We start from the raw sequence: 25942 nt of genomic DNA, 5'->3' as shown, positions 1-25942 counted from the left end.
ATCTAGCCAATTAAATTCCCTACTACACACATATGGCATGCTTTGAAAGGGACAGGATCATAATGGGCCACAAATACACTTTATATCCTATTTTCCCAATCAAAATTAAAATTTCCCTCCCCTGACACATCGTTGCTATAAAGCAGTTTCAGAAGGTATATTTCTATTTATTTCATGTTATGGACAGAAGTGATTTAGAGTGCAACCATGTACATTTCCGAAGCTTCTCTCTGTGATAGCCGCCAACCAGAATGGAAGAGTTAAACCCATCACGCTAGGAAAAGCACCAAAGTGAGGAAGAGGAGGAGATTTAAAGCACTTGATTGTTAATGTTGCAGATACTTTCTAAAAAAAATAAACTTCACAAAATATGTAGAAAAAAATCCTGGACACCAACAGGGAGAAGAGGGAATGTATTTGCGACAATGCTGCATCCTCGACCAGAGAAACATTTCTGCGCCTTAGAGCCCATGTGTAGATTGCAGAGGCATAATATGTAACAGGAATGCTATATGAGATTTGCTTTTGCTTTTCAAATTTTAGTAGAAGTACAAGTATTTGCTCGTAACAGTGTGCGCTTTCCAATGATTCGATGGTTTAATATGCATAGAATGCTGACAGGAGGAAGTTTTGTTAATTTAAGGAAAGTAGGCATCATAGAATGTTACAGCTGCAACAGAAAACACAAAGTCCACTTCAAAATTCCAAAAAGAGGTCAGTAAATAGTGGGAAGGGCAGAGGGAGGGTAGAAAACCACTGATCTTTGACATTTTAAATAAATCACTATTGCTTCTGCTGAAACATTGACCCAGAAATTACTATGAAGATAAGGCAGAGTTTGAAGCACTTGATGTTACTGTTAAGTAAACGCCCCAGTAACCTTTGGTAATCAAGGATTACATAATACTAAAGCCAACTGCAACGCTGCTAGACTATATGCGCTGCTCCGCCTTGCAAAAACAGTAACTCATTGCCATCCTTTCATTGTGTTTCAAGTATTTGCTGCAATTGCGCTGATAAAACAACTTCATGGCAAAATGTAATGAATGGTATATAATAATGCAAGTACCTTTAAGACTTATCTTCTTGCAAATGCAAATATTTCCAACTCAGAAAGAAAACAGAAACTGGATTATTATCCTTGTAAGTAGTAAATTGTTTCTAATTAAGTGCAGATCTTCTACTTTTTCCTGAAAATCAAACAAAGCTGCAGATGCTTGAAATTTTAAATAAAAGCAGAAAGTGCTGGAAATACTCAGCAGGTCAGGCCACATTGGTGGGAAGAAAAACAGAGTTAGCACTTCAGGTCAAAGACCCTTTATTTGATCAACTTATTTGATGAAACTTAAGCTTCTTTACACTTACCCCATTTCTTTTCTACACCCGGTTTGAGATCAATTTATCTCAGTTCCTTCACCATTATTCCTGTTAAACCTACAATTCCTTCCCCTTCACCTGGTCTCACCTATCATCTGCTAGCTTGCAGTCCCTCAACCTTCTTATTCTGGCTTCTTCCCCCTTCCTTTCAGTCCTGATGAAGGGGCTTGGCCCTGTTTATTCCTCTCTATAGATGCTGCCGAGTTCCTTGCACTTTGTGTGTATTGCTCAAGAAGTTAATCTGTTGGTTCTGTCATTCTCCAAAGTCCCAGATGCCCTATTAATCTTGTCAAGCAGTTATCAGCACACATCTCCAGCCATTGAAAACACAAACTAGTGAGCTGCACGAATGGAAGGAAAAATGTCTAACAAATGAGGCATATCACCCAGATGATCAGGCTGAGCAAATTCTGGGTCATTATGATGCAATTCAAGGCAAAATGCATCACTGAGTGCATTTATGTGGATTAATGCATTTTAACCATACATAAATGACACATTTTTATACAAAATTCTAAATAATCCTAGACCATTGAATTAAATTGGTCTTTTTTTTATCACTTACTACACTACAATGGCACAGTAAGTGGCTGAAGTTTTAAGATTTGACAAGAAATGCCCATACATTTTTCTGCTACCGTTCAGATGCCAACTGTAACTGCAGAGTCAGTCTGCAACAACTTGTCAGACACCCTCTCTACCTCCCAGCAATACCACCAAGAATCTGTGGCAGTGATGTGAAAATAGACACCTTCTAGTTTGGTTAGTCACTTTGCCATTTGCTTCTGATAAGCCTGGGAGACCTTTCTCTGCTTTAAAAGATGCCAATATGCGCTCAAGCTGTTGTGATGTAGGAAATACTCACACTGGAAGAATTGAGCAATTCCCATAGAATCAGCAAATGAAGATTAAATCACAGTGTTAGGGAAACAATGTTTGTAATTCATAAACATGAGGATGTCTGCAAATGGTGGAAATCCACGCAACACACACAAAACACTGGAGGAACTCAGCAGGTCAGGGAGCATCATTGGAAATGAATAAACAGTCAACGCTTCAGGCCGAGACTCTTCTTCAGGACTAAGAAGGAAGGCAGAAAACGCCAGAATAAAAAGCTTTTTCTGTACAAGATATACTATCAGGTGGAAAACAAGCAAAAATAATCCACCAGGATTCTTGGTCCCAATTATTACTGAGCAACTTCCTCTGGATGCAGAGAAGAGTAGCTACCAGATAGAGTGGTTGAAAAGTCTTCTGATCCACAATTACTGTCAATAAAGTACAGCAGCACCTTGGCTGTGCTTCTAGAGGTCCAACGGCACCTAAATTATGTAAAATTAAGGCATTCATGTAAAATTAGGGAGGAGGTGTACTTTAAATAGGAAAACAGAAATACGTCTTATACTCTCATTATGCTTTGAATGTTAAATAACTGGTTCAATAGAAATAATTAAATGAGACAGTTGCATTTTATCTTTAGTTAAATATTCTTACACTGAACTTACCAGCACAGCCAACTGCCGATAAGCCTTTTTCAGCTCAGCATCAGTGGCCATTACCTCCACGCCCAGAACTTTAAAAGGATCCAGCTCCTCCTCTGGTACATCAGCCATTGCCAACAGCCGGTCAACCTCGTGATCTGGCTGGAACCTATTAGCACTAGGTGACTTGGGTGAAGGAGGTGAAGGGGGAGACTGGCCCACAGTCCGCCATTTAGCAGTTAGCCAGAATCTCATTTTCAATTTTTCCCATAGTCTTTTCAAATAATTCCAAGTTCTAGATTCTTCTATATGTGAACACAAGCTTTGCAGAAAACAAACAGTTCCTAAGTGGGGAAAGTTTTCTTGACCCCAAATGGGTAGCCTCTGAAAAATTATGAAAACACCAGCCTTTGCATATTTGTAGCCAAGTCGTAAGCATCCTATAAATAACATTAGTACTAGAAAAAGCAGAGCAAGCAGCATTTTTAAAAACTTTAGTGTCATCTTTAGAAGGGAAAGGCAAAACCGCCTGAGCTTCTCCGACCCTAACTTTGCCTGTTTAAGAAGCCACATGCTTGAGGTCCTTGCACTGCCCTTTAAGGAAATAAAATCCTCTTTGTGTATCTGGCAACATGAATACACAAGCTTTCCCCCCATCTCCACGTACTCTCCACACTTGAGAGTCACAAAAAGAATGACATCCATAACAATTTTAACAAAGGTTACGCATCTCCAAAGTAACTCCTCAGACTGTCTCTGCACTCCATTCTTTAACCTGTGCCTGTTTTCAGTATGCTGTCGCCTCCTCTCAGCCTTTGAGTGCCGATGCTTATTTCCTGAAGACTTGCTATTCTTCTTTATGTGCTCCCTCACATCTTCCTTATTGCAGGTGTTTGAAGAATCTTTTGTCACCGATTTGTTCCTTTGTCGTTTGCCGCTTTTTTTGTTGGTCATTTTCATGGGATGTCTAACCTCTTCCGTTGACTTTATATCGCTTTCGGTCATACCTTCACGTTCATTGAAATCATCACATTTATCTGTTGCATCTTCTGGTGAAGCATTGGCAGAACGCATGCAGTCTAAGTTGTCAAGAAATGATAGACTGTCATTCGTTCTGAAAGGGAAGCTGTGGTCTTCATAGCAATTGGGTTCAAAGAATCGTTCCAAAAACATTCCAGTCATGGCAGAGCCTTCCAACTGAGGAATGGATGATAGGCACCCATACCCTTCACGATAGGTTATTGCATCAGAAAGAGAGTATGGCTTATCACTACTGGCCAACTCTGCCTCGCGGTTTTGAAATTCACAGCCATCACATGATATGCCAGAAGAATAGAGAGATGGCAGTTTCCCTGTAAAATCCAGCTGTCCACTGGGGATGCTCAGCCCTGCCTGATCCACTGTTTTCAGCTCTTCATCTAGAAGTTGACCCAAACATTTTTCTTTGTGATCAAAGCACTTAATGCCACCAAGAGGCCAATCTGATAAGGATGAATCGTTCCCTGGATCAGTTTCTGTCGCAGGTTGTTGACTTGTTCTTGGCCAGGTCTGATTACCAGTTGCGGTGCTGACATGTTCCAAAATAGGCCTACTTGAGTCACTGTTGTCACATTGCATGTGACGGGAGTAATTTTGAAAAGCATTTGATTTATCATCCTGGGGAGAGTCGACAACTGGTTGATTTATCTGGGTAAAGTGACAATGGTCATGATGGGACAATTGGGATGCAACTTGCTGCTGCTGCTGCTCCTCCTCCTCCTCCTCCTCCTCCTCATACCAGTGGGCTTTGTTTCTTTCTGGCCACTGCAAATCACCTTGCCTACCATAGTGATCACTTCTCTCCATTGCCGCAGAATCGCAAGTTGATGTCGATCATGTTTGTTCCATCTTCACCTGAAATCAATGAGATATAATCAATGCATTAATTGGTCAAGGAGAGACTTAAATACATGTAAATATTTAAAACTTGCAATAATTACATTGCATCTATGCAGTTACCTTCAGATCTAAAAATACATAAAATAGCCTACCTGTCTTTGTGCAAGACAAATAATGTTTCACACAAACATATCCACCTATAACTATTCAGAACTCAAGCTTGCTCACAATCAATATGCTGTAATGAAGAACGTAGACTGCAATTACTTCTACTGATCAATTATTCACATCCAGAGAGAAACATAACAGTATCCATGCCAACCGGTGCTTTCTTACCCATCTCATGACAATTCCCTTCAATTTTCTTCTCACCTATCCTGAAAGCATAAAGCTATGCTGAGGGATAGTGTCATCATCCCCTCTTTGATGATGTCTCTGAGAAAGGACTGAACCTAGAACTTTACGGCTACAGAATTAAGTTGCTTATTAACAAATAATACATAAAAACACAGAAAAATTTAAAAAGATCCACACTTCAAACTTGTATTGTTTTAATTTGAGATTAACTTACCTCCAATTTTCCCAACCATGTGTTTTTTCAAACACCTGGCCAAGTAGTCTAACTGGGATTAGGAGTTGCAGCACTGTGAGATTCTTAAAATATTGTTGTTTGATGTAGACAACAGAAGCTGGGGACTGCTGAGAAGATGCATATTTCTTTACTCAGAAGTTCATTTGCTGCCCTTTGTTTAATTATTTAAAAGGAATGAATAAGGTATATGGTGGATAACAAACAACTCCACATCTTACTGAAAATAGTTAAGGTGATTAAAATAATAAAATAGGAAAGTTATCAATACCACATTTTATTTATTTCCTTCTTAATGCAGAGAATATCTTCTAAGACCCTTACAAATTCTGGAATTGTTTCTGTGGACTAGGGGTATCAAATATGACTCCACTAATACAGAGAAAGAGAGAAAACAGGAACTACTGACTGGTCAGAGTAAGGAAAAAGCTGGAACAATAATGAAACTTGAAATAACAGAACACTCTGAAAAGAATGAGAGGATTAAGCAGTCGACATGGATTTGAAAGGAAAATCATGTATGATTAGTCCACAGGAGTTCTTAGAGAGAAGGGGGAACCAGTCGTCGTGGTGCATCTGGATCTTTAGGAGAGCCTCAATAAGTCGCATTCAGGTTGGTCAACAAGGTCAGAGCATGTGGAACATTACAGACAAGGTTTAAGAATTGTTATCTGAAAGAAAGCAAAGACCTTTCTCGGGTAGGCCTGGAGACCACAGGCATCAGCGGTTGGGCTCCAGCTATTTACAATATATAATTGGACCGAGAGGATCAAATGCCATATTTCCAAGTTTGCTAATTAGGCAAAACTAAGCCAAATTTTGAGCAAGGAACAATATGAGCTTCAAAAGAACATGCTGAATGAAATGAACAAAAATATGGTACCTGCAGCATAATATGGAAAAAATGCAAGGCATCCACTTTGCTGCATAAACAAAAAAGCAGATTGTTAAATGGTGAAAGACAAGGCTATATTGATGTGTCTACGGTCACTAAAGTCAACATGCAGGTACACCGAGTGATTAGGAAGGCAAATAATATGTAAAATTACAAAAAGATTTGAGGAAAGGAGTAAAGATGTATTACTACAACCACAGTGGTGCTAAAAAGTTTGTGAACCTTTTAGAATTGTCTCTATTTCTGCATAAATATGACCTAAAATATGATCAGGTCTTCATGCAAGTTCTAAAACTAAATAAAGAGAACTCAAATAAATAACACAAAAACATTATAATTGTTCATTTATTTATTGAGAAAAATGATTCAATATTACTTGTATTTGTTGGAAAAAGTATGTGAACCTCTAGGATTATCAATTCATTTAGAGGGGAAATTAGAGTCAGGTGTTTCAATCAATGGGATGACAATCAGGTGTGAGCGTGGGAGGCCTTGCCCTTCTTAAAGAACATAAACCTAGATCTTCACCACTACAGGTTTTTGAAAGTGTGCCATGCCTTGATCAAAGGAGGTTTCTGAGGACCTCTGAGTTGTTGATGCTCACCATGCTGGAAAAGGATACAAAATGGTTCTAAAGAGTCTGGGCTCCACTAATCCACAGTCAGGTCGATGGTGTACAATGGAGGAAATTCAATATCATTGTTACTCTTCCCAGGAGGTCACAAAGAACCCCAGTGTTAGAGTGAGTTTTTTTGGGTAGATGATTTGTTTACACTTAAATGACTTTGGCCACCAGACAACACAGATCAAAGTTGCTGGTGAACGCAGCAGGCCAGGCAGCATCTCTAGGAAGACGGGGGGGGAGAAAGACGGGGGGGCGGGAGAAAGGCGGGGGGGGGAGAAAGGCGGGGGGGGGGGAGAAAGGCGGGGGGGGGGAGGCGGGGGGGGGGGAAAGGCGGGGGGGGGGAAAGGCGGTGGGGGGGGGGAAAGGCGGTGGGGGGGGGAAAGGCGGTGGGGGGGGAAAGGCGGTGGGGGGGGGAAGGCGGTGGGGGGGGGAAAGGCGGTGGGGGGGGGAAAGGCGGTGGGGGGGAAAGGCGGTGGGGGGGAAAGGCGGTGGGGGGGAAAGGCGGTGGGGGGAAAGGCGGTGGGGGGAAAGGCGGTGGGGGGAAAGGCGGTGGGGAGAAAGGCGGTGGGGGAGAAAGGCGGTGGGGGAGAAAGGCGGTGGGGGAGAAAGGCGGTGGGGGAGAAAGGCGGGGGGGGGAGAAGGCGGGGGGGGGGAGAAAGGGGGGGGGGAGAAAGGCGGGGGGAGAAAGGCGGGGGGGAGAAAGGCGGGGGGGGGAGAAAGGCGGGGGGGGGAGAAAGGGGGGGGGGGGGAGAAAGGCGGGGGGGAGAAAGGCGGGGGGGAGAAAGGCGGGGGGGAGAAAGGCGGGGGGGAGAAAGGCGGGGGGGAGAAAGGCGGGGGGGAGAAAGGGGGGGGGAGAAAGGCGGGGGGGAGAAAGGCGGGGGGGAGAAAGGCGGGGGGGAGAAAGGGGGGGGGGGGGAAAGGGGGGGGGGGGAAAGGCGGGGGGGGGGAGAAAGGCGGGGGGGGGGAGAGGCGGGGGGGGGGAGGGGGGGGGGGGGAGGCGGGGGGGGGGAGGCGGGGGGGGGGAGGCGGTGGGGGGGGAAGGCGGTGGGGGGGGAAAGGCGGTGGGGGGGGAAAGGCGGTGGGGGGGGAAAGGCGGTGGGGGGGGAAAGGCGGTGGGGGGGGGAAAGGCGGTGGGGGGGGGAAAGGCGGTGGGGGGGGGAAGGCGGTGGGGGGGAAAGGCGGTGGGGGGGAAAGGCGGTGGGGGGAAAGGCGGTGGGGGGAAAGGCGGTGGGGGGAAAGGCGGTGGGGGGAAAGGCGGTGGGGAGAAAGGCGGTGGGGAGAAAGGCGTGGGGGGAGAAAGGCGTGGGGGGAGAAAGGCGTGGGGGAGAAAGGCGTGGGGGGAGAAAGGCGTGGGGGGAGAAAGGCGGGGGGGGGGAGAAAGGCGGGGGGGAGAAAGGCGGGGGGGGGGAGAAAGGCGGGGGGGAGAAAGGCGGGGGGGAGAAAGGCGGGGGGGAGAAAGGCGGGGGGGGAGAAAGGCGGGGGGGAGAAAGGCGGGGGGGGAGAAAGGCGGGGGGGAGAAAGGCGGGGGGGAGAAAGGCGGGGGGGAGAAAGGCGGGGGGGAGAAAGGGAGGGGGGGAGAAAGGCGGGGGGGGAGAAAGGGGGGGGGGGAGAAAGGCGGGGGGGGAGAAAGGCGGGGGGGAGAAAGGCGGGGGGGAGAAAGGCGGGGGGGAGAAAGGCGGGGGGGAGAAAGGCGGGGGGGAGAAAGGCGGGGGGGAGAAAGGCGGGGGGGGAGAAAGGCGGGGGGGGAGAAAGGCGGGGGGGAGAAAGGCGGGGGGGAGAAAGGCGGGGGGGAGAAAGGCGGGGGGGAGAAAGGCGGGGGGGAGAAAGGCGGGGGGGAAGAAAGGCGGGGGGGAGAAAGGCGGGGGGGAGAAAGGCGGGGGGGAGAAAGGCGGGGGGGGAGAAAGGCGGGGGGGAGAAAGGCGGGGGGGAGAAAGGCGGGGGGGAGAAAGGCGGGGGGAGAAAGGGGGGGAGAAAGGCGGGGGGGAGAAAGGCGGGGGGGAGAAAGGCGGGGGGGAGAAAGGCGGGGGAGGGGGGGAGGAAAGGCGGGGGGGAGAAAGGCGGGGGGGGAGAAAGGCGGGGGGGAGAAAGGCGGGGGGGGAGAAAGGCGGGGGGGGAGAAAGGCGGGGGGGAGAAAGGCGGGGGGGGAGAAAGGCGGGGGGGAGAAAGGCGGGGGGGAGAAAGGCGGGGGGGAGAAAGGCGGGGGGGAGAAAGGCGGGGGGGAGAAAGGCGGGGGGGAGAAAGGCGGGGGGGAGAAAGGCGGGGGGGAGAAAGGCGGGGGGGAGAAAGGCGGGGGGGAGAAAGGCGGGGGGGAGAAAGGCGGGGGGGAGAAAGGCGGGGGGGGAGAAAGGCGGGGGGGGAGAAAGGCGGGGGGGAGAAAGGCGGGGGGGAGAAAGGCGGGGGGGAGAAAGGCGGGGGGGAGAAAGGCGGGGGGGAGAAAGGCGGGGGGGAGAAAGGCGGGGGGGAGAAAGGCGGGGGGGAGAAAGGCGGGGGGGAGAAAGGCGGGGGGGAGAAAGGCGGGGGGGAGAAAGGCGGGGGGGAGAAAGGCGGGGGGGAGAAAGGCGGGGGGGAGAAAGGCGGGGGGGAGAAAGGCGGGGGGGAGAAAGGCGGGGGGGGAGAAAGGCGGGGGGGAGAAAGGCGGGGGGGAGAAAGGCGGGGGGGAGAAAGGCGGGGGGGAGAAAGGCGGGGGGAGAAAGGCGGGGGGGAGAAAGGCGGGGGGGAGAAAGGCGGGGGGGGAAAGGCGGGGGGGAGAAAGGCGGGGGGGGGAAGGCGGGGGGGGGGGGGAAAGGCGGGGGGGGGAAAGGCGGGGGGGGGAAAGGCGGGGGGGGGAAAGGCGGGGGGGGGAAAGGCGGGGGGGGAAAGGGGGGGGGGGAAAGGCGGGGGGGGAAAGGCGGGGGGGGGAAAGGCGGGGGGGGGAAAGGCGGGGGGGGGAAAGGCGGGGGGGGAAAGGCGGGGGGGGGAAAGGCGGGGGGGGGGAAAGGCGGGGGGGGGAAAGGCGGGGGGGGAAAGGCGGGGGGGGAAAGGCGGGGGGGGAAAGGCGGGGGGGGAAAGGCGGGGGGGAGAAAGGCGGGGGGGAGAAAGGCGGGGGGGAGAAGGCGGGGGGGAGAAAGGCGGGGGGGAGAAAGGCGGGGGGAGAAAGGCGGGGGGGAGAAAGGCGGGGGGGAGAAAGGCGGGGGGGAGAAAGGCGGGGGGGAGAAAGGCGGGGGGGAGAAAGGCGGGGGGGAGAAAGGCGGGGGGGAGAAAGGCGGGGGGGAGAAAGGCGGGGGGGAGAAAGGCGGGGGGGAGAAAGGCGGGGGGGAGAAAGGCGGGGGGGAGAAAGGCGGGGGGGAGAAAGGCGGGGGGGAGAAAGGCGGGGGGAGAAAGGCGGGGGGGAGAAAGGCGGGGGGGAGAAAGGCGGGGGGGAGAAAGGCGGGGGGGAGAAAGGCGGGGGGGAGAAAGGCGGGGGGGAGAAAGGCGGGGGGGAGAAAGGCGGGGGGGAGAAAGGCGGGGGGGAGAAAGGCGGGGGGGAGAAAGGCGGGGGGGAGAAAGGCGGGGGGGAGAAAGGCGGGGGGGAGAAAGGCGGGGGGGAGAAAGGCGGGGGGGAGAAAGGCGGGGGGGAGAAAGGCGGGGGAGAAAGGCGGGGGGGAGAAAGGCGGGGGGGAGAAAGGCGGGGGGGAGAAAGGCGGGGGGGAGAAAGGCGGGGGGGAGAAAGGCGGGGGGGAGAAAGGCGGGGGGGAGAAAGGCGGGGGGGAGAAAGGCGGGGGGGAGAAAGGCGGGGGGGAGAAAGGCGGGGGGGAGAAAGGCGGGGGGGAGAAAGGCGGGGGGGAGAAAGGCGGGGGGGAGAAAGGCGGGGGGGAGAAAGGCGGGGGGGAGAAAGGCGGGGGGGAGAAAGGCGGGGGGGAGAAAGGCGGGGGGAGAAGGGGGGGGAGAAAGGCGGGGGGGAGAAAGGCGGGGGGGAGAAAGGCGGGGGGGAGAAAGGCGGGGGGGAGAAAGGCGGGGGGGAGAAAGGCGGGGAGAAAGGCGGGGGGAGAAAGGCGGGGGGAGAAAGGCGGGGGGGAGAAAGGCGGGGGGGAGAAAGGCGGGGGGGAGAAAGGCGGGGGGGAGAAAGGCGGGGGGGAGAAAGGCGGGGGGAGAAAGGCGGGGGGGAGAAAGGCGGGGGGGAGAAAGGCGGGGGGGAGAAAGGCGGGGGGAGAAAGGCGGGGGGAGAAAGGCGGGGGAGAAAGGGAGAAAGGCGGGGGGGAGAAAGGCGGGGGGAGAAAGGCGGGGGGAGAAAGGCGGGGGGGAGAAAGGCGGGGGGGGAAAGGCGGGGGAGAAAGGCGGGGGGGAGAAAGGCGGGGGGGAGAAAGGCGGGGGGGAGAAAGGCGGGGGGGAGAAAGGCGGGGGGGAGAAAGGCGGGGGGGAGAAAGGCGGGGGGGAGAAAGGCGGGGGGGAGAAAGGCGGGGGGGAGAAAGGCGGGGGGGAGAAAGGCGGGGGGGAGAAAGGCGGGGGAGAGGCGGGGGGAGAAAGGCGGGGGGGAGAAAGGCGGGGGGGAGAAAGGCGGGGGGGAGAAAGGCGGGGGGGAGAAAGGCGGGGGGGGAAGGCGGGAGAAAGGCGGGGGGGAGAAAGGCGGGGGGGAGAAAGGCGGGGGGGAGAAAGGGGGGAGAAAGGCGGGGGGGAGAAAGGCGGGGGGAGAAGGCGGGGGGGAGAAAGGCGGGGGGGAGAAAGGGGGGGAGAAAGGCGGGGGGGAGAAAGGGGGGGAGAAAGGCGGGGGGGAGAAAGGGGGGGGGAGAAAGGCGGGGGGAGAAAGGCGGGGGGGAGAAAGGCGGGGGGAGAAAGGCGGGGGGGAGAAAGGGGGGGAGAAAGGCGGGGGGGAGAAAGGCGGGGGGGAGAAAGGCGGGGGGGAGAAAGGCGGGGGGGAGAAAGGCGGGGGGAGAAAGGCGAGGGGGGAGAAAGGCGGGGGGGAGAAAGGGGGGGAGAAAGGCGGGGGAGAAAGGCGGGGGGGAGAAAGGCGGGGGGGAGAAAGGCGGGGGGGAGAAAGGCGGGGGGGAGAAAGGCGGGGGGGAGAAAGGCGGGGGGGAGAAAGCGGGGGGGAGAAAGGCGGGGGGGAGAAAGGCGGGGGGGAGAAAGGCGGGGGGGAGAAAGGCGGGGGGGAGAAAGGCGGGGGGAGAAAGGCGGGGGGGAGAAAGGCGGGGGGGAGAAAGGCGGGGGGGAGAAAGGCGGGGGGGAGAAAGGCGGGGGGGAGAAAGGCGGGGGGAGAAAGGCGGGGGGGAGAAAGGCGGGGGGGAGAAAGGCGGGGGGGAGAAAGGCGGGGGGGAGAAAGGCGGGGGGGAGAAAGGCGGGGGGGAGAAAGGCGGGGGGGAGAAAGGCGGGGGGGAGAAAGGCGGGGGGGAGAAAGGCGGGGGGGAGAAAGGCGGGGGGGAGAAAGGCGGGGGGGAGAAAGGCGGGGGGGAGAAAGGCGGGGGGGAGAAAGGCGGGGGGGAGAAAGGCGGGGGGGAGAAAGGCGGGGGGGAGAAAGGCGGGGGGGAGAAAGGCGGGGGGGAGAAAGGCGGGGGGGAGAAAGACGCCACCAGACTTCTATTTTAACTGTTTGACAATGCACTTCCTAAAAGGGTGTGAATACCAGATGCTTCTGGTGCCGTAGTTTGACCTGATGCTGTAGTTTCCAAGACAGTATTATCTATACATTATAAATATTAATTGTCTTCTATGTTAGCACGGGAAATGCTAAATAAATGTATCGTCGACTTAAGTTACATTCCTAAAGGCTGTGGATACCAACCCAGACATGTTGGCGTCGCAAGAAAAGGATGGTGTGATATTTTGTATGTAGCTTCAATAGGAAGTATTGTCTATGCATTGTCTATAACTTTTTAAGTAGCGATTGCCTTTGTGTTTAGCATATAAATATCAAGCCCACATTGAGCTAGCAGACCTTTCTGCAGAAAGCGTCTCCGTCCGTAAGATGCCTGCTGTACCATGTTGTGTCGAATAAAGAAGCTGCTTTGTATCTACCTGTGACTCTGTCTTTCCGGTGATTTCATCCACGCTACAACACCCAGGTTAACATCTAAGGAACTACAGGCCTCTTTTGTATTGGCTAATGTCAGTGTGCATGAGTCTACCATCAGGCAAACACTGAACAACAATGGTGTACATAGCAGGATTGCAAGGAGAGAGCTACTGCTCTTCAAGAAGAACATTACTGCCTGTCTAAAGTTTGCTAAAGACCACGTGAATAAGCCAGAAGGCTATTGGAAGAATGTTCTGTGGACAGATGAATCTAAAATAGAACCTTTTGGCTTAAATGAGAAGCGTTATGTTTGGCGAAAAGCAAACACTGCATTCCAGCATAAGAACCTCATCCCATCTGTGAAACATGGTGGTGTCATGGGTTTAGGTCTGCTTCGCTGCCTCAGGACCAGGACAGCTTGCCATCATTGACGGAACTATGAATTCTGAATTGTATCAGCAAATTCTACAGGAAAGTGTCATGGTATCCATCTATGAACTGAAGCTCAAGAGAAAGTGGGTCATGCAGCAAGACAACGACCCTAAACATAGAAGTCAATCTATCAAAGAATGGTTAAAGCAAAAGAAATTTCATGTTTTGGATTGGCCGAGTCAAAGTCCTGACCTTAATCCTAGAGAAATGTTGTGGAAGGACTTGAACCAAGCAGTTCATGCAAGAAAGCCCATCAACATCCCAGAGTCGAAGCAGTTTTGTAAGGAGGAACAGCCTAAAATTCCTTCAAGCCAATGTGCAGGACTGATCAACAGTTACTGAAAACATTTGGTTGAAGTTATTGCTGTACAAGGAGATCACACCAGTTACTGAAAGCAAAAGTTCATACTTTTTCCAAAAAATACATGTAATATTGGATCATTTTTCTCAATAAATAAATCAAGAAGTATAATGTTTTTGTGTTACTTGTTTAATTGGGTTCTCTATCTAGTTTTTAAGACTTGCATGAAGATCTGATCACATTTTAGGTCATATTTATGCAGAAATAGAGAAAATCCTAAAGGGTTCATAAACTTTCTAGTCTTGGTAACTCTGTATCTGGAGTACCACATACATTTGGGCTCCCCACCCCAAAAAATGTATTTACCATTGAATGAGTACAGTGAAAAATCACTAGAATAGTTTCAGGGATGGCAAGTTTGCTAAATGAGGAGAGATCAAGTAAACTGGGTGTGCATTCTCTAGAGTCTGGAAGAATGAGAACTGGAATTGGTTTATTATTGTCACATGTAGTGAGATACAGTGGAAAAGCTTGTCTTGCATACTGTTGATAAAGATCAGATCATACCACGGCACATTGAGATGTGTTGTTCCTTTCTGTGCCTTGTGGCGCATCAGGCAGCAACCTTACTGTTTCTTTAGCATGTTTTTGTCTGCTCTATGTGGCTGAGTTGCTAGCTTGATGCTCAACCCAGTACAGATGGAAAACATGCAAGGAGCCAACAGAATTCGAATTCCAGTGCAGATGCCAATACACCAGTGGCCAGCTGAAGCGCATTGAGATAGAACAAATTAAATCAACAACAGAATGCAGAATAAACTGCAAGAACTACAGAGAAAATGCAGTACAGGTAAGACAGTAAGTCACAAGATCACAACAAAATAGTGAGGTTGAGTCCATTTTATTGTACTAGGAAACTATTCACTAGTCTTATAACAGTGGGGTAGATGCTGTCATTGAAAAGAGCTTACGGAAATCTACAATTTATTTTTAAAAAGTTTCAATGGGCTGGATGGGTGGTAGATGGCTCGGGATTCTAGAACCAGGAGTTCTCCACCCTGTGGGACTATGCCTTCATTCAAAACAGTGGGTGAAAGGTTTCTAGATGTTAAGGGAATCAATGAGGTACAAGGACAGTGCAGACAAATAGCATTGAAAATTAGCCAGAAACTTGATGAATGTTGGAGAAGGGTGAAGGGCCCAAATGGCCTACTCCTGTTCAGAAATTATAGAAGCAGTAGTCAAGTACCACTTTGCTCTTGTAAAGAGTCAAGGTAGCCATAATTCAAGTGACAGAATTTACCAGGGATTACAGAATCTTTTCAGCCACAAGCATCAAAATTAGAGCATTCATTTTTGCATGGATATTCAAATTTGATGTACATTAAGATTCTAAAAATGCATTTTCTTAGCAATGTACTTTTCTCATATGCAGATTGCTTTTAAGCAGGTCAATTATACACAAGCTGTTACGTCTGTAGTTGGCACTTGGTGGGGCTGGTGTAAGACTCAGTGCTTTTCCTGTTAGGAGGCTGCTAGGAAATGCTGGGAGATAGCATTCCATCTCTCTCTGGTGTAGAACACATGAATACTTCACCGTTACAATATCTGGCTGCAAAGTGGACAATTAGGACAGCACAGCGGCCCAGTTGGTAGAGCTGCTGCCTCAGTGCCAGAGACCCAAGTTCAATCCTAGCAGTGGGTCCTGTCTAAGTGAATTTTGTACATTCCCCTTGTAACCTCAAAGGGTTTCCCTTGGAAGCTCCAATTTCCTCTCATATCCCAAAGATGTGCAGATGGTAGGTTCATTGTCAAAGTGTGTGTGAGGGGTAGAATCTGGAGTTTATGGAAAAGTGGAAAAAATAAAAAATGGAATACAAGGTTAGTATAAATGATGGTTGCCTGGATCCATCGGGCCAAGGGACCTGTTTCCGTGATGTATCTACAACTCCCTGCAACACCAGGTGAACCGAGCTAATGAAGCATAGAGGTTGATTCAGAGCTCCCAATAGGCCACAACTCTAATTTCTTCACACAAAGGGTTGTGACTCATTGGAATTTTCCACCTTAGCTAGCTGTGAGTGTCTGGCAGTTAGCTATGTTTAACCCCAAGGTTGATTCGGGCACAAAGGAAATCACGCATTGGGAAAGAAAGTTAAAGTATAGAGTGATATTAAAAGATTGAACAGGTTCAAGGGCCCATAAAGCTTACATTAGCTTCAGTTTCTTATATTATTTGTGTGCCATATTGTATTTAACTACTGACCGCCAAAGAGTAGATTTGTATTAAAGGTTTGTATTCTTGCATTTGTAACTCATTGCACAGGATGGATTCCCAGGAATCAGCAATATTATATGGAGAGGTGTGTAACCGATGGTGTTCCTATGCCTGGAACATGGCACAAAGCTTTGCCCATCTAGCTACTGCAGCAGGAACCTCACACCCCACAACTCAGAGGACAGGCTGCTCTGAGGGCTGGCATTTGGCGAGTCAGATTAGCGATATAGATATCCAATGCTGAGATATAATCACGCTGTACCATGGGAGAGACAGTGAGAGTGGGGCCACTGCCGTTGACTGGCACCACTGCCCCACATGTTGATATCTATACACTGTATATGCAAAAATCTATGTAACTGTGTCTTAAATAGATATAATGAAGCCATCTCTACTGTTTCCCTGGGCTGAGAATTCCACAAATCCTCAACTCTCTGGGAAAAGCAATTTCTTCTCATTTCCATCCTAAATCTATTCACCTGCATCTTGAGGCTATGTTCACTCGTTATAAACACAGTGCACAAATGCACACCTAAGCTTTGAGCAACTATGATCTTGTTGAATGGCGGAGCAGACTCAGAACATAACAGCACAGTACAAAACCTTCGGCCAGAAATGTTGTGCCAACATTTTAATCTACTCTAAGATCAATTTAACCCTTCCCTCCTACATAGGTCTCCATTTTTCTTTTGTCTATGTGCCTATCAGTGAGTTTTTAAAATGCCCTTGATATATCTGCTTCCACCACCACCCCTGGCAGAATGTGGTGGTCTATAATTCTTCAAGATTCACTGGTCTATCATTCCCAGGGTTACCCCTTCTCTTGAACAAAGGAATAACATTTCAAATTCTATGGCTAGAGAGGATGTAAAGATCATCACCAAAGACACAGCAATCTCTTCCCTCACTTCTTATAGTAACCTGGGGTATATCCCATCTGGCCCTGGGAACTTAACTATCATAACGTTTTTCAAAAGCACATTCTCTTTCTTAATGTTGACATGTTCCAATATAACAGCCTGCTTTATGTTGTCTTCACAAACGTCAAGGTCCCTGTTACTGGTGAATACTGAAGCAACGTATTCATTAGGGGTTTCCCGTCTCCTCCGACTCCAGGCACATGTTTCCTCTGCTATCCCAGATCAGTCCTACCCTCACTCTGGCCATCCTCCTGTTCTTCACATACGTGTAGAACACTTTGGGGTTTTCCTTCATCCTATTCACCAAGGCCTTCTCATGTCCCCTTCTAGCTCTCCCAAGTCCAGCTCCTTCCTGGATACTTTGAAACTCTCTAGAGGACTGCATGACCTTGGGTTCCTAAACCTTAAGTAAACTTCTTTCTTCCTCTTGACCAGATGTTCCACATTTCTTGTCAACCATGGTTCCCTCGCCCTACCATTCTTTCCCTGCCTCAATGGGACAAACCCACCCAGAACCTCCAGCAAGTGCCCCCTAAACAACCTCCACATTTCCGTTGTGTATTTCCCTGAGTACACCCATTCCCAATTTATGCTTCTCAGTTCCTGCCTAATAGCATCATAATTCCCACTGTCTGCTCCTATCTCTCTCCAAGGTTATGGTAAAAGGTCATGGAACTGTCTCTGAAAAGCTCATCCACTGAGAGATCTGATACCTGACCTGCTTCACTGCCTAACACCAGGTCCAATATGGCCCCTCCTCTAGGTGGCCTGTCTGTGTATTGTGTCAGGAATCCTTTCTGGATATAGCTAACAAATTCCACCTCGTCTAAACCTTTGGCAATAAGGAGTTGTCGATAAATATTAGGGAAGTTGAAGTCACCCTTGACAACAATCCTGTTTTTTTTTGCTTTGCACCTTTCCAAAATCTGCCGCCCGATCTATTCCTCAGCGTCTCTTGTTACTATTGGGGCAGGAGGGTGGGTTTATAGAATACTCCCAATAGAGTGATTGCTCCCTTCCCATTTCTGACTTGCACCTACACTGACTCATTAGATGATCCCTCTACAACATCCTCCCTTTTTGCAGCTGTGATACTATCCCTGATTAGCAATTCCACTCCCCCCACCTCTTATCTCCCTCTCAATCCCTTTAATCCCCGGAGCATCCAGCAGCCATTCCTGCCCTGTGACAGCCAAGTCTCCACACTGGCCACAGCATCATAGTTCCATGTACTAAGTTCATCATCCTTGGTCCTGATACTACTTCTATTAAAATAGACACACTTCAACTGATCCCCACTGACTGAAGTTTTGGACTACCAACTTTCTATCCTTCCTCACAGTCTCTCTACATGCTGCATCTACCTGTACACCAACAGCTCCATCCTCTGACCTATCACTCTGGTTCCCATCCCCCTACCAACAGCTCTTACAAATCTGCCCACAGGGATATTGGTTCCCCTCAAATTCAGGGGTAACCTGTCACTTTTCTACATGTCATATCTTCCCTAGAAGAGATCCCAGTGCTCAACAAATCTGAAAGCCTGCCCCTGCTCCAATTTCATGTTTTTATGTTTGGCTGCACAGTCCAGAGTAACTATGGTAACATATTCATCACAGGATATTGGCTGTTTTGAAAATCTAGGTGGGTATGTCCCTCTTAGAGGACAAGAGCGCTGTAATGTATCTACACTCTGCAGGGCAGCACAAGCCAAGTATCATCAAGGCTCCAAATACTCCCAGCTGGATTACATAAAGTGACTGGCCCTTCAGCCCAACTCATTCATGTCAACCAAGATGTCTATCTAAGCTAGTTCCATTATTGTAGTTGCTTTCCTCCACTGCCTCTCTAAAAGGTATGCACCACATACAACGTAGAGGGAAAAATGGGAAAAGGGTGTAACCTCTCATTGACCCAAAAAAAAGATTTTGCAAGTGTGGTCACACCATACTTAATGTAATTGCTCGTTAGTATTAAAGACAATTTTCTGACCACAAACAGCTAAGGAAATACATACCACAATTCATCACTCATTTTACTGTTTTACATTCACTTGATCTAAAAAAAAAGCAGAGTACCAATCACTGGCTGCTACTTCAGAACAAAATGTTTTATAGTACTGCAATCAATTATCTTGCATACTGTTCATACAGATCAGATCATTACAGTGCAATGAGATAGTACGAGGTAAAACAATAACAACGCAGCATAAAGTGCAATGCAGAGGGACAGTAAGATGCACAATGGTAATGAGGTAGATTGTGAGGTCAAGAATCCATCTTATTGTACTGGGAAACCATTCAATAGTCGTATAACAGCGGGGTAGATGCTGTCCTTGAGCCTGGTGGAATGTGCTTTCAGACTTTTATATCTTCTGCCTGATGGGAGAGGGGGGAAGAAAGAACATCCAGTGTGGATGGGGTCTTTGATTATGTTGGCTGCTTTACCAAGGCAATGGGAAGTGTAGACAGATTCCATAGAGGGGAGCCTAGTTTTACTGATGTGCTAAGCTGCCTCCATTCTCTGCATTCTTGTGGTCACGTGCAGAGTAGAATTTGTTATATTACATTAGATTTAGAATTGTTAACCTGGTAATAAGCTGACAGTGGTAGTTCAAGCAAATTTCAGATTATTTCTGGAGCAACGCTATTTGTATTTTCCATTCTGAGTTCCAATTTTCCCCATTTACAGTGGGCATCGTGGCGTAAATTTGAGCATTACATTCTAACCCAACCCATTGGAGCACAGCAGTACTGCCACTGATGAGGGCATAAAATTACTAGGCCACATGACTTGTATTATAGATGTGGATACAGGAATATGTAACAGATGGAAACATTCTCATTATTTCCTTGAAATATTAAACCACAACTATTCAGCTCATGTAGTTTCAATACAGCTGAAAATATGTTCATCAGAATCAACCAGTTTGAATACAGATGGCCAGTCTTTGAACCTCAGTAATTTGACACCATAAGCACTTAAAATTACATAATAAAACCCATACTGAATAAACTACTTAACAGTTTCAGTTGTGAACACTAGTCAGTTTTATAACTAACTCTCTTGTTTTTGATACAGAGCAGTTTCACTGAGTCTGCATGCTCTAGAAAATTACCTCTTGTAGTCTTCTCAAACCATTTCAAATCGGCAGTCTCTCAATTTCAACCTGAGAATTTGGGTAATTAGGCAGCAGGGTCTGATTCAGCATAAAAGTTTGTGGAAATTTGGTTTTAAACTTAACTCACTTGGTCGAAAATTTCCCCAGCTTTTGCACTGACTTAAGGGGAAGTGTACAGTGAAGTTCCCCTGGGGATGGAACTAGAATGGCTGCTTTTCTTAATACACGTTAATGTGACTTTGGGCAGAGTGCACATTTCCAAATTTGCAGATGATATGTAATTAGGAGGCACGGTGAACCATCCGGATGGTAGTATAAACTTCAAGGAGATATAGACCAGCTGGTGGGCTGAGAGGATTGGTGGCAGATTATGCCAAGCTAAAGAGTTCCAAGTAATGCATTTTGAAGAGTGAGAAGAGACAAACAACAAGGCACAATTCTAAAAGCAGTACAAGAAACAAGAGATCCGTGTGTGTGTGTGTGTGTGTGTGTGTGTGTGTGTGTGTGTGTGTGTGTGTGTGTGTGTGCGCGCGCGCGCGTATGCGCGCGCACGCACAGAGTTTTGAAAGGAATAGGACAATTTGAAAAGCTGGTTAGATCGTGAGTTCCATAAATAGAGGTTGATTACTAGAGGAAGGAAGTCATATGAACCTTTTTAAAATATTGGTTCAGCTTTAAATCAAATATCAAGTCAAGTTCTGGGTGCCAAATTTGAGCTAAAGGCCTTAAAGCTGTACGAAAGAGTTATCAAAATTATCCCAGAAAGACCTGAGTCATGTAAATGGACCTCTGGGTTGGACCTCTTCGGAACAGAAATTGGGAAGGGAACTGATAGTTGTATTTAAAATCATGAAGGGTGAAGACAAGAGTAGATAGAGAGAAATTCTTCCAATTGGTCAACCATCATAGGTTAAAGGGTGAAGTTAATTGGCACAAATAAATCAAAAGTAGCACACAGAAAAACACTTCCACACAACAAGTGTACTGGCAGGAGCAGTAGTAGTGCAGATGCAACTGCAGCATTCAGAGGGGAACTGGACAAGCACCTGACAGGAAAGAATTTATATGTGGATGTCGGCGAGGAGAAGATGGCGGCGCGACGCAGCATAGCTCTCAGCGGCCACTCCGGTGGTGATGTCTGTTATTTGTCAAGTAGGGTGCCATGCACAATCCTGATTTGATGGAGACGGACGTGAGAGCACGGAGGAACATCTGGTGAAACTTCTGAAATGCCTGCTTCGCTGCTGCTGCTACTGTGTGGTCCAGAACCTCCGGAGGGAAAGGTCCCAAGTCCTCGGCTTTGCTTGTTGCTCGGCGGCCGGGGCGGGGTCAAAGCGCTCAGCAGAGGATGGTGCTCGGACAGGCTGTGTCGGAGGGGCTGGTCGGAGGCTCGAAGTTTTCGGACGGACTCAGAGTCCGCTGCAGTCGGGTGCTTCCAATGGTGCTGCATCTGCAAGTTGGCGGCGCTTGGAGGTTCATGGCAGAGAGAATTTCTCCCTTCTGCCGGCTGCGTGAGATGTTGAGGCTATCGGGACTTTGAGACTTTTTTTTACCGTGCCCATGGTCTGCTCTTTATCAAATTATGGTATTGCTTTGCACTGTTGTAACTATGTGCTATAATTATGTAGTTTTGTCAGTTTTAGTCTTGGTTTGTCCTATGTTTTCTTCTGATATCATTCTGGAGGAATGTTGTATCATTTTTTAATGTATGCATTTCTAAATGACAATAAACGAGGACTAAGTGTCCTCATAATCTTAAAAAAAAAGTGGCAAACAGCAGGGAAATAGAATCAGTTGTATTCCTCTTATATACAGTTAGCAAGGAATTGATGGCCAAATGGCCTCCTTCGCTACTATAATCATCTGAAGATTCTGGCATCCAATCCAAATTGCCCTGATATGACTAGCACAAACATGCAAAAGCTTCAATACTTTGCTGAATTTGAATTGATTTTAAGGGTCTAGGTACGGTGTAAACTTCTTCAGCTGCAATTGGTACTGGCGCCAATTTCAACTAATCAATTTGTGTTCCATCTCAGTCTTCACCCCACAATATAGACTGACACTTCAGTACTGTGTGGCAGAATGGCAACATTCAGGTGAGATATTAAACCAAAGTGGAGGTACAAAGAACCCCAGATCCATTGGTTAAAGAGCGAGGGAGTTCTTCCAGGATCCTGACCAATATTTACCATTTAAACAAGATCACCAAAATCATTTCATCATCTGTGGATCTTTCTGTGTACTACTTGACTGCTATGACTCCTGTATCCCAGCAGCAGCATTTCGAAAGCCTGCTGGTACCCCATTTATAACCCTTCCCACAAAGAACAGATTTATTATTACATTCTTGGCCACCCTCTCCCCACCCTGCAGTTTAAAAAAAAGACACCCTACTCAGAATGCACTTTGCTCTGGAACCCTGCTTGTCCTGTTGTGCTGGGGGATGGGTGCAAATCCCTGCCCTCTACTGGCTCTTCTGCAGTAATAAATTGCTCCATGGCTCAGAACATAGCACATCACAGCACAGTACAGGCCACTCAGCCCACGATGTTGTGCCAACCTCTTAACCTAATCCAAGTTCAATTTAACCCTTCCCTCCAAAAGAGCCCTCCATCTTCTAACATTCATGTGCCTATCTAAGAGTTTCTTAAACGTCCTTTATGTATCTGTGTCTACCACCACCCCTGGTAGCATATCCCATGCACCCACAACTCTCTGTAAAATAAAAAAAATCTACCTTTGACGTCTCCTACACTTTCCTCCAATCACCTTAAAATGACTGTATGCTCCTACATACTAGCCATTTCCACCACAGGAAAAAGATTCTGGCTGTTCACTTGATCTATGGCTCTTATCATCTTGTACACCTTAATCAGTCCTAGCTCAATCTATCCTCTTAAGACACATTCTAATCCAGACAGCATCCTGTTAAATCTCCTCTGCACCCTCTCTAAAGATTCCTCATCCTTCCTATAATGAGGTGACCAAAATTGAACAGTTAGAATTGCTCTAACAATGGTTTTATAGAGAAGGAACTGTGGTCACCCACTGAGAGATCTGATAGCTGATCTGGTTCAATGTCTAGCATCAGATCCAGTATGACCTCTCCTCTAGTCAATGTGTTGTGTCAGGAATCCTTCCCAAAAACACATAACAAATTCTGCCCCATCCAAACCTTTTGCACAAAGGAGGTGCTAATCAATATTGGGGAAGTTGAAGTCCTCCATGACAACAATTTTTGCACCATTCCAAAATCTGTATCTCAATCCATCCCTCAGTGTCTCTGTTGCTATTAGGAAGTTTTATCAAATATTCCTAATACAATAACTTCTCCCTTCCTGTTTCTGATTTCCACCCAAATGGTAGAAACTCAGTAAATAATCCCTCCACGACATCCTTCCTTTCTACAGTTGTGATACTATCCTTGATGAACAATGCCACACCCCCACCTCTTTGACTCCACTTCCTGTCTGTTTTGAGACATCTAAAACCCAGACCAAACAGCAGCTATTCCTACCCTTGTGACAGTCAATGGCCCTGTCATAGTAACATGTTCTAAGTATATCATCCTTGTTCCTGATACTTCTTGTATTAAAATAAACATACCTCAACCCATCTCACTGACTGAAAATTTGCCCTATGAACCTTCCTCACAGTCTCTACATGCTGCATCTTCCTGTATACCAACTGCCCCATTCTCTGTGAAAACTGGTGTTTGATTAGGGCTGTGATAGCAGGCACGGGAATGCCACCTCACATTAGATACAGTGTTGCTGTCTCCCCATGCCTTTGGTTAGCTACACAGCTCTCCCAATCCCAGATATTTCTCCATGACAACAAATTCAACAGGGATTGCTCTAGTGCAATTCCATCACAGTTCTTAAGCCTGGGAATAAGCGAGGCATGGAAACAGGTGAGAGGACAATGCTTTGATGAGGATAATTGGAATCTGCAACAGGATACAAATAGAGTGACTGCTGAACAGGCTGCAGAGGGTCGTAGGCTCAGCCAGCCCCATCACGGGCACAACCCTCCACACCACTGAGGATGTCTTCAAGAGCGGCATCCATCATGAAGGACTCTCACCATCATGGACCTGCCCTTTTCTCATTACTGCCATTGGAGAAAAGGTGCAGGAGCCCGAAGACCCATACTCATCAGGAACAGTTTCTTCACCCTCCACCATCAGATTTCTGAACAGTCCATGAACACTACCTTGTTATTCCTTTTTTGACATTATTTATTTTTGTAATTTATAAGTATTTTAGGTCTTTGCACTGTACTGCTGCTGCAAAACAAAAAAATTCTTATCATGCAAATCAATGATAATAAATTTGATTCAAGCTGAGTGAATGAAAACTTGGCAAATAAAGTTTCATGTAGGAAAATGAGAGGTCATCTACTCTGGGAAGAGCAAACAAAGAGCAGATTATCTCATGGGGAGACTGCAAATGAGTGTAGCACAGCACCGTCTATGTGTTTCTGTGCATGAAACACAAGTTAACATGGAGGTGAAACAAGTAATTAAGGTGGTCAAATAGCATATTGTCTTCAATTGCTGGAAATTTGGAGGTTAAAAAATAGAAAATAACCATCCATACAATTTGAATTTTACTTTCAACCTGAACATTTAAAAGATTTCAATACAACTCAAGAATGACAATAAAACTTTTTTTTGAATGCAGATACTCCAGTCTCACATGCTCTTTGGAGGTGGTTACAAAAATAAAAATAATAGTTTTTCTCAATTAATTTTTCCCAAAAAGCCAAAAAAAACTTAAACAATCACCATTCACATCTTATCATTAAAAGTATATTTGAGTTACACAACCACTGACTCAACTAAGTCTGTTACCTAATCTGGCCAAACTTTCAAAATTTTAATTCTGGTTCTTTTCTAGATTACAACACTTAATTTCAAAAGGGATTTTATTAGCAGTAAATAACTTCTAAATATCCTTAAAGAGTCTTGAAAACCACAATATAAATTGTTTTTATATGCCTAGGTTTCCCTCCTTTATGATGCCCTTTAAAATGTAAGTTACCCAACTTCTGAGCATCTTAACTAATAGTACTTTGAGACTTGCCATCACATTTTGTTTGATAACATTACCATGAAACCCATGAGATGTTTTACATTCAAAAAGCTAATTAATGCATGTCTGACAGTTGAAAACATGCTTGGGTATGGAAATAGCTCTTGGATAGCCCTTGATTATGACATCCAAGGCCCATTGCTGGAAAGGACACTACAATCTAATACAGCAGTTCTTAGACTAATAAACAACAGCCTTCACACCATATCTATTTCTATTACATACACATTAAGGAGTTTATAAAAGTTTATTTTGGATCAGTTTGACATTCAAGTAACAGTCCATTCAAATGACCCATGCAGGTGGTCAAGAATGCCCATGCTTTAAGAATTAATTTAAAGGTGGTTAGAGCGGAACAAGAGGGGTAACATTCACTTTGGTTACTCCACTGTGCCAAACAACTATTATCACTTAGAACTGTTATCACCAGTGCCCATACTTTTATTTATTGATTGATTGATAGATATACAACATGGAATAGGCCCTTCTGGCCACACAGCAAACCCCAATTTAACCCGAGCCTAACCACAGGACAATTCACAATGACCAATTAACCTACCAACCAGTATGTCTTTGGACTGAGAGGAAACTGGAGGACCCAGAGGAAACCCATGTGGTCTTGGGGAGAACGTAAAGACTCCTCACAGAGGCGGGAATTGAACCCAGGTTGCTGATTCTGTAAAATGTGGTAACCACTATGCTACCATGCCACCCTATTTATTCTATAACCTCTGCAGACACATAAGTTCAAACAGAACTGAGAATTATTAACACTTTCTGCAAATCAGGTATTTACATATTGAAAATTTTACACATTCAGCATCAGATGTTTTTGAAGGCTAAATAGGAAAATGGTTAAATATTCCATGTGCCATGTGCCCAGCAAGTCACAATGAAAGCACCTCTACACAAAATCTATTATGGCTTGATTTTTTTAACCAAAGTGTAAAGGGATAAGGCTGTCACACTATTTAAATCTAA

At 47.5% G+C, this 25942-nt stretch overlaps 1 protein-coding gene across 1 annotated transcript in view; it reads right to left on the bottom strand.

Annotated features, from left to right (window-relative positions):
- dnajc14 (DnaJ (Hsp40) homolog, subfamily C, member 14) overlaps positions 1 to 25942 on the bottom strand; it is a 38853-nt gene that overhangs the window by 11174 nt on the left and 1737 nt on the right. Inside the window, exon 2 of the mRNA XM_063037768.1 lies at positions 2883 to 4751. Within this exon, the coding sequence (XP_062893838.1) occupies positions 2883 to 4703 (1821 nt within the window). The 5' untranslated portion in view covers positions 4704 to 4751. The remainder of the gene's footprint in view (positions 1 to 2882; positions 4752 to 25942) is intronic.

The sequence above is a fragment of the Mobula hypostoma genome, chromosome X1 (assembly GCF_963921235.1).
Source record: "Mobula hypostoma chromosome X1, sMobHyp1.1, whole genome shotgun sequence".
NCBI lineage: Eukaryota > Metazoa > Chordata > Chondrichthyes > Myliobatiformes > Myliobatidae > Mobula > Mobula hypostoma.
Note: the sequence above shows the minus strand (reverse complement) of the source record. Positions and strands in the feature narration are given on the sequence as shown.